Below are 12,444 nucleotides of genomic sequence, written 5' to 3'. Positions count from 1 at the left end.
GACTTTTCTAAGTCGGCTATAAAAGTAATAGCAACTTTTCAATAGTTATCAGAATTTATAAATACAGATTTCGGCAATTACTCCAAAAGACATTCTAAATCATTTACCACACTAGAAGGAATGTACAAAACAAATGTTTCAATAAAAAGACAATACTGATAAAATATATACTTAGTGACCTTATAAATCATGTAGAGAATTTTGACTTTGAGAAAATTATGTGACTTTGTGATTTTGCAAGCAGTACCTACTTATTTGCATATTTATTTTGCCCGAGACATAGGAAATTTCCAACAGTTTAACATAGTAATAAAAGTGCAAAAATGCATGAGACAAAAGCCATAATTTAAAAAGAATGAACATGAAGACAATCTCAGATTTACGGATTAACAAATGTTTTTAATAACTAACAATCATTGCAAAATTAAATTGCAGATAAGATAATTTTTAATTTAATTCATAGAATATATTTTGTTTCTACAAATGGAAACTAACTTTATCGTAATGTTAATCTATTTTTCAGTTACCAACAAAAAATACCTAGATAAACCAATTATAATTCGTTTAGCTTTCCCGTGACTAAAAACAGCAAAAAGTTTCAGTTATTTTCCATGAAATAGAAAAGGAGTAGAAGGAATGACGAGCAGACGGCGACGCCCATGTAAACCCTTCTGAGTAACTCTTCGGAGAACCCAAGTATTCATTAAGTCGCCTGCTTATACTCGACATTTAACTTGATATTACTCTACCAAAAATAACAAGGTTATAAAAAAACAACACAAAAGTACACAGTACTATTAATATTCTTAAATTACTTTTTTATTCAAATAAATATAAGTAGATGACTAATGTCGACTACTAATAGCCGATTCTCTCAGCTACTATTTACTTACGTAAATGAATGATTTAAACATAAGATATATTCATTCACTGTTGCCATCATACCAAAATTATCGTTTGTTTTCGTACTTGTAGTTTTCATTACGTTACGTAGAATTTGTACGATTTTTTTCATTTGTTATGAGTAACTACAGCAATCTTTTTGTTCGAATTTTGACCCGTTAAGAATTTTATTCAAGAAATACATGTAAAGTAAAAAAACTGCAAATAAAAACATTTAGGCAAAAAAAGAAAATAACCACCTTTTACTTCAATATATTTAAATAAAATCATTTTAATAGGCTTTTCATACAAAATTGAGCAAATAACAGTCCAAAATAACTTATTTTATAATACGTACAAGGTACAGCCCTCCTCTTTAATAGTCTTATTTCTAAGTTTTAAAAAATCTCAACATTTATTATCAAGCGTTATTATTTGGTAACAATCTTACAGTTGCTAGCTTTTTCCTTCTATTCATACTATCTGAAATCTCTTGTAACGTCTTATCTTTCGTTTCTGGTAAATATTTGTACAAAATTATAATTATTACTAATGAAGACAAACCAAACGTTAGGAATCCTCCATGTAATCCAAACTTTCTGAACAATAAAGGAGATACTTTTAAAGCTAGACCAGTCACTAGTTTTCCTATCAAAGCTATCAAACATACTGATAGATTTCTCGATCTAACTGGAATTAATTCTCCATACACCGATATAGACATGATCATAGGACCACAACTTACAGCTATTGAGAATGCAACAAGTAAAGACACTGAGACGTAATTGTTTTCCAAAATAACATTTAAAGAAATTAAGTACAAGTATAATGATAAAGTGAAAAGAAACAGTACGCCTATACTAGACGCTGCTAATAACAAAGTACGTCGTTTCAGATATTTCATTAAAAAGCAACCTGCATACATACTGAACACTGTGAAGCCATCCAGTACTAACATACTAGTGTACGCTGTCGACTCACTATTTGTAATCTTTTTCAAAATATCTATAGCGTATACAGCAAATACTAACTTCCCACTGAAAACTCCTAAACAACCAGTCACAATAGACAGCAACGTTGGTTTATAAAACTTCTTAGATTTTAATGTTTTAAAGAAATCGATGATACGCTCTTTAACCGACATGTCATCTAGTCCACAACTAGCGATGTATTCTTTTTGCGAATTGATAAGAACTTCCAATTCTTTCTCAGATTCTTCATCACATCCTTTTAGTGATCTATGTGAGGCTGCACACTCTTTGAACCGTCCTCTACTAGCCAGCCAGTACGGAGACTCCGGCCAGATCATTACTGTCAATATGGTGTACAGGGAACATATTATTCCAAACAAAGGAATTTTCCTCCAGTGGAAGAAGGTGCCAATTGCGTTTGAAGCCCAGATACCCCAGTAAAAGGTAGCTGTTTTAACTGTTAGGAATATGCCCCTGTATTTAGGTGAGGTGTACTCTGTGAGAATCATAAGTGTGATGACGATTTGTGAGGCACTGAACAATCCTTGCATGATTTCACTGATCAGTATGTGTGTGACACTGGTGCTGCAGTAGAGGACGGTGAAGGCGGCCAGGGTATCCAGGACTGCGATCAGGAACGGGATCCTCCTGCCGGCGAACTTGGTGAGTATCGAGAGGATGAAGACGAACGGGAAGCCGCTGAAGCCGTACACGGACGCTGGAAAATTTCATTTTATAAATAAGTTTCCAATGAAATTATAAAGTTACAATGAGGGATCGGACGCTGAATGTCAATGTTCTACCGCCATTAACATGCAGGTCATGCTTGAAATCGATAAAGTTATTAATGTAAACGCTTGGGCGTAGACTATAAAGCGATATACAGTAAGTTTAGTAGCAAAGACTTATTTACTACGGACTTCACACGTCCATGGACATCCGCAACACCGGAGGAGTTACAAGTGCATTGCTGGTCTTTTAAGGATGGGAGATTTAGGGATTGGGGAGATTAAACAATAATAAACTTACTCAACCAAGAAGCCATGTCATCTGTTATAATGTCGGTACTGTTAGCTTCCCGCCTGATCTGAGGGATGAACATTGTGGGTGCGCCCACGCACAACCCATACAGGAACATTGAAGTCCATACTCCGCTGCAAATCAGCAACTGGAAATAGAAAACAAAAAAGGTTATATTTTTAAGGAAAACTTTCTTTTATTTTTTATTTCATCTGCGTGTCAAAAGTCTCATCATCCTGTGCTGGAATTTTGATAAGGCCTTTTACCAAATACCGTGAATAAACTAGGCAGGCGTTATTTCATTTTCTGTGAAATACGTTACATATTGTATTTTTTCATAAATGTAATGGGGTCATCTCCAAAACGGGCGTATTCGTGTCATCACTCTGGCGCTTTTTAGATATAGATATTAAATTTAATGTAATGATATTCAAATAGTATGTTTTTATTATCTTCAATGAGATACATAATTGCCATAAAATATCCATATCTAAAAAGTACCAGAGTTAGTTAATTACTATAATAATATAGTTTTGGAGATTGACCCAATACGAGACTATAGTCTTGAAACTCCATTTCAATCTTACTACGGTTTTATTCCGTAAATTACGTACTTGAGGTTTATTTTAATCTTGATTTTCATAATTTGAATTAAGATTATACTCATTCTATTAATAAATAACAATAAGATATTTCGTCAGCATGAACGATCGAGATAATCTCTTCAGCATTTTTGTTTTTTTTTTTTCTAACAAAGATGCAAGTATTTGTCATTTGTAGGCCACCTATTGTTTGTGCATGCATTTGGCAAATTAATTAAAAACATTCCGGTAATTTTGACACGAAAATCGATTAGGTCAGCGATTTGTGCCTGACAGTTGCGTAACCGATGGCGCACTAATTTGTCATTATGCAGTGTCATCTAAACATAATCATTGAATGACGTCAATAATGTAACGATTTATTATATCAACTATAATATCATGTTTCATAATGTGCAGGTACTTTAATAGGTATTAATAGATTAAACCTTTGACATTCAATTATTTAATTTATAGTTTGCAATTTGAAATTAATTGCGAGGGTTTTTTTGCTTTTTAGTTAGCTATAAGACTTGAACATAGCACTATAAATAGAATAGAAAAAGAATTTATATTTAGTACAGAAATCACTTTATATAGGTATGATACGTTTCGAGTAGTGACACATTTTATAACCCGGCCACTGCGCTAAGAGTGTCATTATCAAGATGTCCCCTGGTTTTTCAATATACATCATACATCAGTAACATTGACTTTATACCACGACGGCAGCAATAAGGCCCACGGTCCACCTGATGGTAAGTGGTTACCGTGGCCTATGAACGCATGCAATACTTGGGGCATTAAATGCGCTTTGGCTACCATTAAGAAACCTTTTCACTTCCTTTTTGAAGTATCCTACATTGTAGCCTACTGGGAAAACCTCAACAGGAAGCTCATTCCATAACCGGTGGGTCTATGGGAGGAAATTCCTTTGAATCCGAATTGTACGGGATCATTTGGGCTCCAATGTTTGAGCGTGAACTCTCTGTCGATGACGAGCGTTGCGAGCCTTTTTGTTCCCATTCGGTACCAAAGTAAGTAAATAATTATGCCAAATATAGAAAGACGCACCTGTTTCAAAAACGGTTTCCATGTAATTGTATTACTTAGCACTTCACTATCACAGTTGTTGGGTGGAGCTGCTTCATAATTGCGCTTCTCCATTATTTTAGGTGTATAATTTCACTTTATTAAATATTTATGTTATTAGATAATATCATCACTAATTTTGTTTATTATTTATTTATTATAATTGTTATGATATGTGAGATGCAGGCGCACAGTTTCGTGTGTACCCGCCCGGCGCTTGTTACGCGAGTATTTACCTGAGACCACCGTAACACATTGTTGTCATTTATTTTATATACATGTGTAGGTACAGTACATTTGTTTATATTGCAATAATTTTATATTATTTGCCAAACATATTATACAAATTATATCGTTAATTTATTGTTGTGTATCCTTGTAATTTGGATGTAGATCAGTAAAATGGTGGATCGCAGAAGACAAAATATGATTCAATAAATAATTTATCTGGACGATTCGTAATCTCCATGACATGACCTCTTATAATGTTTACAATGATATGTATTTTTTTCTTTTAATTAATCAGTTTATATTAATTTTATCTTAGAATAATACCTAGTTAGCAACGTAGGTGAACATCAACTTTGACATTTAAACGAATAGCGAATACTTTATTGTTTACCCTGTAAATATTTTGTACACAGCCTCCAGCTGGGATTGTTGTGATAAGCAGTGGCTAATAAGACAGCGATACAATTCATTTCATTTTTTAAATTTAATTTTATCCGGGTTAAATTCACCAAATGTTATCATGTAAATGATAAATAAAAGCTTTTTAAGCCAATTTTTGTTAAATATATACTTACTGATTGTTACTTGGAAGAAAATATCGATTAGGCTTGAACAGCGATTTATTTTAGAAATAATTATCATTGCTGTTAGGTAATAATGTCGTCTACTTTTATGATCATCGCCTATGAATAATTAACAATTATTAGTATCTAGAACTACTTGAGTTATTTCGAAAAACGCAGTTTTAATGTCCACACACAGATCAATGCAAACCTCAATTTGTTTTCATTACAACTGTTTTAATATCAGTAATTCATTCGACAACACTGATTAACATTAACCTTGTTATATATTTACTTATTGGAACCCGCGACTTTACCTGAAAAATGGCTTATACATGAATACTTATATGGCTTATACATAATCAAACATCTCAAGAACTCTGTTACTATGCGAAAGAACGTTAGTGAAATTCTCTTTCAGATTTATCATTTGAAGTGTAAGTGGCAGATAAACTAAATTGAACATGTTTAAGTATAGATAGGTCCAGAGCTGCGGGCAACCTAGCGGGTTACCGGGGCTCAGGCTCAAAGCAGGAGTAGGAACGGGGTAGATTTTAGTCAGTAAGAGTCTGGCATTCCCTCTCAATGATTTACCCCTTAAAAAAAGTAAATATGTCTACTAGTTAAACTTACAATCTACTTAATAAATTTTATCCGTTGCCATTTTTTCATGTTTTCTTTTGTACTCGTATATCGAGACTGAAAACTTCAGATAATAAAACGTATTATTTTTTTACTTTCACTGCTTTTAATTTTGGCCTTGATCCGACAAGATGTAAATTATAATGAACAGTTCAATAAACGGATAACCAATATGCATAATAATATCTCGTGTTATTATGATAAAATTATAGGTTCAAGTCCAATTTTAAAACATTTCACTTAAGTACGTACATCGATTAAGTTATCTCTATACGTGTAATATTTTACTTGTAAATTACTTATTTTAGTGTTAAGTGATCACGAATGTGAAGGGAATGTCTTCTTCTTAGAAATTACAAGCCCAAACTTCCTCATGATGTTTTCCTTCACCGTTTGTCATTGCTATATATAACTCGTAAAAAGTTAATGGCGTGATACTAGCTGCTAATTTCCTATATCGCCATTTTTTGAGCAAAAATACGACATTTAGTTTTAAATCAAAAATGCCTTAACTTATCTGAATCAGGCCATACAAAGCAATCTATCACCCCCAGGCTCACTACGGAACATTCCTCTAACAGTGAGGACATTAAATAGCCTATTAGGGATGTCATAAAATATTTCGCTTCCCACACTAAAAGAAAATAGAGCGTGAATCGTTCGCACGGCTTTAGGAAACACTTTAGGGGTTATATTTAAGTCGCTCCCATTAAGTGATAGTAGTAAACTATTGATAATATTGTGTATTTTTGTCAAAGGATTTATTGAGACTAATAATAGACCAATGACATCGACAGAGTCGCGGGGAGCCAAGGGAAACAGGAGGCGAGCTGTTGTTCAGCTTGGAGGACTGCTTTCATCCATCCTTGCTACATGTCCAAACCATCATAACATTCCATTTACAATCGTTGTCACTACATCGTCTTACAATGATAATTTATGTCCTAATAATCTAAACATACGACCTCCATGTGTAAAAATTTTCCGTCCATAAACGTCAAAAGAAATATCAATAATAGACCAGTTAAATACATTACTAAGCATCAGGTCACTCCCCCAGACAATATTTGCATGTTAATCCGTAGCCTCCGCCACCCACACTGCGTTCCACCTAAGCACGTGTAATCAGTGAATATTAAACATTTCACTATTTATTCACTCATTCACAGAATTCTGCACTTTAAAAGGAACTTTATTAATTTTCTTTTCCAACAATTTTTGTACGTTTTCTTTTCTTTGACCAATCATGCTTCCAATAAGAATTAATAAAATGTTTAGATTTTTCAAAGGATGTTGAAGGGTCTCGTGATATTATAAATATGTTGAGAACATGTATACAGCGATAAAACAATGAGTTGACCAATACGCTTTGGTTATAACCACGGCATAAGGCATCGACATTTTGTTTATGACGTCCAACAAAATCTTTTAGAATATTTTCTGCATGACTGGTGCAGTGGCTGGGCAACCGGTTGCCACGCAACGTGTAGAGGGTTCGATACACACACGAAACAGCTTTATGTGTGATCCACAAATTGTTGTTTTGGGTCGGGGTATCGTGTGTATATGACCTTATATGTTTGTAAACGCACCCGAAGAAAATACTAGTGTGGCGAAACGTTTTTTTTTTTTAATTCTTTGCGTTGTTTTGCAGTTTTCAGCAATCTTAAACTTATTTCATTACAAGTGTACTTGATAACTTAACTACAATATAAAATTATAAATTATCCCATGATCCATTGGTTCTTAAAATATTCAACTGGTATACTCAAACAGAGGTCAGTACGGTTCCTTGTAAACCAGTTGATATCATTTAAATGTATCCTTAGATAATATAATGTTCACTTAGATCTTACCAGTCTTTGAATGAGACGGGAGTCAGGGGAAATATATTTTCTTTTAATTGTATAAAAATTAATTGTATAACAAACTAATTTGTCAATCATGGATAAATGTAATTATAAAGAGATTCCAAACAACAATGAGCGGTTTGTTAAATTGAAAGGACAATCGGATTGGAAACCGTTTTTGAAACAGGTAAATAAGACTTATTTAATTATCTCTTTATAGTTGTAATAAAAAGTCTTTCTGCCTATCAATTACCTATTTAAAACAGTTCCAATAATACAGTTTTCACCTGATTTTGAAAGTACCTACATTTACATATACATAATATTATAGGGACCACCAATGCTTTAAACAAGTACACTCATTTGTTTATAATTCTTTATCTGTATTATTTCGATACCGTACTTCACTCAATTTCACTTCAAAAGTATGCTTAGTGAAGAAAATTAAGCCTGTATATATAATTATCTGTAAGCCTATATTATTAAAATTTCCAAAGTATTCTTCACGCTCTAATTATTTCACATCGATGCAGCCATACTTGCTTTAGTTGTGTGTTCAATAAGCATTCGTACTGTCACTGTCATAAGATATCAATTTCGATCTAGTTAATGTTATTGATTTACAACATTTAGTGGTAATTTATTTCCCATTTTAATACTGAAAGCGTGACAAAGAACGCCACCACCAACCAGCCGGTTGGTTTCATTATATGGTATTTAAAAATCCCGGACTCCCTAGTATTTCTCCCCAAAAAGCTAGCCGCCCATTGGAGGTTTCTTTACTTCTGTTAATTTAAATTTTGTAATCCCTAGCGTAGTTTGTGTGCATCACTATTTTCTTCATGATTCTAATCCACAAAAAATCATCTAGAAGTAATGTCTGTATCCGTGTGCGGAAAAAGTGATGATTTTGTTCCGAAAACAATTGCTAAGACCTGGTTTAAGTCACCATTAAATGACTCTGGGTACAATGGTAAGCCACTGATTTGTTATTGATGTAGTCAAACTGTAGTATCATCCACATTATTATTAACAGCCTATTTCCGTCCACTGCTGGACATAGGCTAACTAGGCCTATATTTTATCCTTTCTTTTTCATTTTCGATAAATCTGGTTTTGTATGCTAGCTCACTTTGTTTACTTCGAAATTGTCACCATTTACATAACGACACCCGCTAAGTATAAGTATGTATCTGCCAGATACACGAAATGGTTTTTATTGCATTTTTAGCTTCAACGTACCTGTATCTATCCAATAAAAAAATATCAAAAAAATTGTAACAGCCGAACATGGTTTTTTTTCAGACGCATAAGTATTTATCTGAATTAGCTAGGAAATAAATACAACGTACAAATATGGAAGTACCAGTTAAATAGTAGTACGCGGGGGGATCGAGACGCGGGGTGCGGGCATCTGCCGCTCGCTCAGTTCTTCGCGGTAACAGCGAGCGGCACGCGCGAGCGGTGCGTTATATTTTATTAATATAGTGAACGCTATAAATTCTTAGTATCGTTAAAGCAAAATGCAATTAAAAGGCGACAGAATCTCACCATGTCACCACCAAATGAGATTTAATCGTCACCTAGACAAGGTAAGTCCTAATGATAATTATTATGGAATTTTAGCCATTCCCGGTGCATAAGTGTGTATCTACGTAGTTACACATTTATACACTGGATTCAATTTTAATTGTAAAATGTATCTAGGCACTTAACTACTTATTCCATGGATATCGCGTAAAATATTCGATAAATATTCCATTGAAAAAGTGTGGATGTGGCAGTTAGAGTATTTTGATACATTCTAAGACCGGAGTAAAATTATCTATGTGTTATAAAACAAAACCATAAACCTTTACAAACAAAATTTCCTTGTAAACATAAACTGTACTTAATTTTAAACTCAGTTACCAAATTTCAAACCATAAATCCTTAAAATGACAAAGATATGACAATTTATAATTTTTGCAATCTTAAATTCGCTCTCCTGTAAAATTTAACTTTTTCAGTTACTTACTTATACTTAGGACGTGTCGATAATCACCACTTATTACCATAAAACCGATAACAAGTTTGTTGCGAACTTGTACTAATAATGTGTTTTTTGCTAGTACGAGTGAATTCAATAGATGACTAATTTTGGTACTTTCCATATTCTTACAGAGGTTTTGGTTGGGTAATATATTTTGTAACATTGGTAACCTTGAATCTGCTGTTATCTAAAAGAAAGTTTTATTTCTTGTTTGTGAATCTTTTCTGTAGATCTGTCGAAACATTATTTTACAAATGATGTGACATTTTGGCAGTTATTATTAAAATTCTAAGATAGAGCGGCTGAGCCTATTAATTACCATAAACTGGGCACACGAACACGTGCTAATATTTTTTTTTTTTATATAAGAAATCCAACAATCTAAAAATTATTATTTTTTTCACTTCAAAATTATAATTTAAACTAACGACTCATATCGACTTCATACGTAAAACTAATATGTAAAACAAATAAAGGTATTTTGTAAATTTCCAGCTGTTAATATGCAGTGGAGTATGGACGTCTGTGTTTCTGTACGGACTGTCGGTGGGCGCTCCCACTGTCTTCATCCCTCAGATCAGACGAGAGGCCAACAGCACTGAAGTTATCACAACCAACATGGCTTCTTGGTTGAGTAAGTTGTGCTTATTGTAAATATTCTTACTCAATTTTAACTTCTCCTTTTTAAATTACACATTGGTGTACCTAATCTCTATATGAAGTTGGTTCTTTCTCAATAATGTAATAATAATATTTTATTCCTCAGCTTCTGCGTTTGGGTTCAGCGGGTTCCCCTTCGTCCTGATCCTCTCGATACTCACCAAGTTCGTCGGCAGGAAGATACCCTTCGTGATCGCAGTCCTGGACTCCCTGGCTGCCTTCATCGTCCTCTACTGCAGCACCAGCGTCACACACATACTGATCAGCCAGATCATGCAAGGATTGTTCTGCGCCTCGCACACCACCATCACAATAATGATCATGACTGAATACATCTCACCAAAGTACAGAGGAATATTCCTCACAGCCAAAACTGCTACCTTCTACTGGGGAGTTTGGGCTTCCAATACTATAGGAACATTTTTTCACTGGAAAAATATCCCATTGTTTGGTATAATATGTTCAATGTACACTTTGCTGACATTAATGATCTGGCCGGAGTCTCCGTACTGGCTGGCTAGTAGAGGACGGTTCGAAGAGTGTGCAGCCTCACATAGATCACTAAAAGGTTGCGATGAAGAATCTGAGAAAGAATTAGAAGTGCTGATCAATTCTCAAAGGCAATATCTTGCTGGGTCCTTAGCAAACAAACAATCAGTAACAAAACGTATCTCTGGGTTCTTTAAAACAATTACTTCTAAGGGCTTTTGTAAACCTACAGCTTTATCTATTTTAACGGCTCTTCTATCATTTTGCTCCGGGAAATTAATATTTGCTTTGTATGCTGTGGATATTTTAAAGAAAGTTACAAATAGTGAGTCCACGGCTTACATTGCAATGTTGATCATTGACGGGTTTACTGTAGTCAGTATGTACGCAGGGTGTGCTTTAGCAAAACATTTGAAGAGACGTACTTTGTTGTTAGGAGCCTCTACTATAGGGGCAGCATTTCTATTTATTTTGTCAATTTACTTATACTGTATCAAATTACAACTGATTCCAGAAAACCAGTATGTTACAATAGCTTTATTTATTGCTTTCACTATTGCTGTCAGTTGTGGGCCATTGTCCGTGTCGATATCAGTGTACGGGGAATTGATTCCTATCAGATCGAGAAATTTATCAGTATGTATCATTGCACTGACTGGAAAATTAGTCACAGGACTGTCACTAAAATTGGCACCATTAATATTTAAAAACTTTGGTGTCCATGGAACTTGTCTTACGTTTGCCATTATCTCTGTAGTCACAATTGTGACATTGTATAAGTACTTGCCTGAAACTAAGGACAAGACGTTACAACAAATAAATGATTTAATAATGGGAGTGAAACCAAATACAGGACAAACAACTGTAAAATTGATAGTCGATGATAAAGATGTTTAAATGAAAATCGTATTAAGTAGTCATCCTGTAAATAATAAATAATTTATGAGACTTATCTTAATTAATATATTAATCATATTCAAGTAGTTTTGTTAATGCACCATTTATTTAGTTTATAGGGTTACTGGATTTCTATATAAAAAAGCAAATCTCCTTATTTTTAGTGACACGCAAAATAAATTAAAATGCTCATCACATTAAAAATTAGAAAAAATACTCGGAAGTATTTTATTACTAATATCAACCTGTTCTTGTTATTTTATACCTTTTTTAAGGATTTTATTAGTCGTATAATGTCACTTACAATACCTGCATACTAGGCAACAGCATTATTATTATTGAAGAATTGTTTAATTTTATTCACTCGTCACCAAAACATTTTCCTTGATATAATAACCAAATAAAAATATCTTCGTATCTAAATTAACTAAAAATCGCGGTTTACTCACATACATTAATGGAGAAAAGCTCTACTAGTTTCGAGTCACAGAGGGACTCTTCATTATGAGCAGGGTGCGCAGACGCGGCGACGTC

The 12,444-nt window shown here is 33.8% G+C and overlaps 2 protein-coding genes across 2 annotated transcripts; one reads left to right on the top strand and one right to left on the bottom strand.

The window, feature by feature from the left end:
• Window positions 1-1,139: 1,139 nt before the first annotated feature.
• LOC118270140 (facilitated trehalose transporter Tret1) lies at window positions 1,140-4,964 on the bottom strand. Its single transcript, XM_035585598.2, has 3 exons — window positions 4,529-4,964; window positions 2,883-3,021; window positions 1,140-2,571 (listed from the first exon to the last, which is right to left on the bottom strand). The coding sequence occupies exons 1-3, from the start codon at window positions 4,619-4,621 to the stop codon at window positions 1,304-1,306; spliced, it is 1,500 nt and encodes a 499-aa protein (XP_035441491.2). The 5' UTR covers window positions 4,622-4,964; the 3' UTR covers window positions 1,140-1,303.
• A 2,879-nt stretch (window positions 4,965-7,843) lies between these two features.
• On the top strand, window positions 7,844-12,027 carry LOC118270022 (facilitated trehalose transporter Tret1-like). Its single transcript, XM_035585436.2, has 3 exons — window positions 7,844-8,019; window positions 10,360-10,498; window positions 10,631-12,027. The coding sequence occupies exons 1-3, from the start codon at window positions 7,927-7,929 to the stop codon at window positions 11,908-11,910; spliced, it is 1,512 nt and encodes a 503-aa protein (XP_035441329.2). The 5' UTR covers window positions 7,844-7,926; the 3' UTR covers window positions 11,911-12,027.
• Window positions 12,028-12,444: the final 417 nt, after the last annotated feature.

The sequence above is a fragment of the Spodoptera frugiperda genome, chromosome 30 (assembly GCF_023101765.2).
Source record: "Spodoptera frugiperda isolate SF20-4 chromosome 30, AGI-APGP_CSIRO_Sfru_2.0, whole genome shotgun sequence".
Taxonomy (NCBI): domain Eukaryota; kingdom Metazoa; phylum Arthropoda; class Insecta; order Lepidoptera; family Noctuidae; genus Spodoptera; species Spodoptera frugiperda.
The sequence above is the reverse complement of the archived record's forward strand: the minus strand, read 5'-3'. Positions and strand labels throughout refer to the sequence as shown.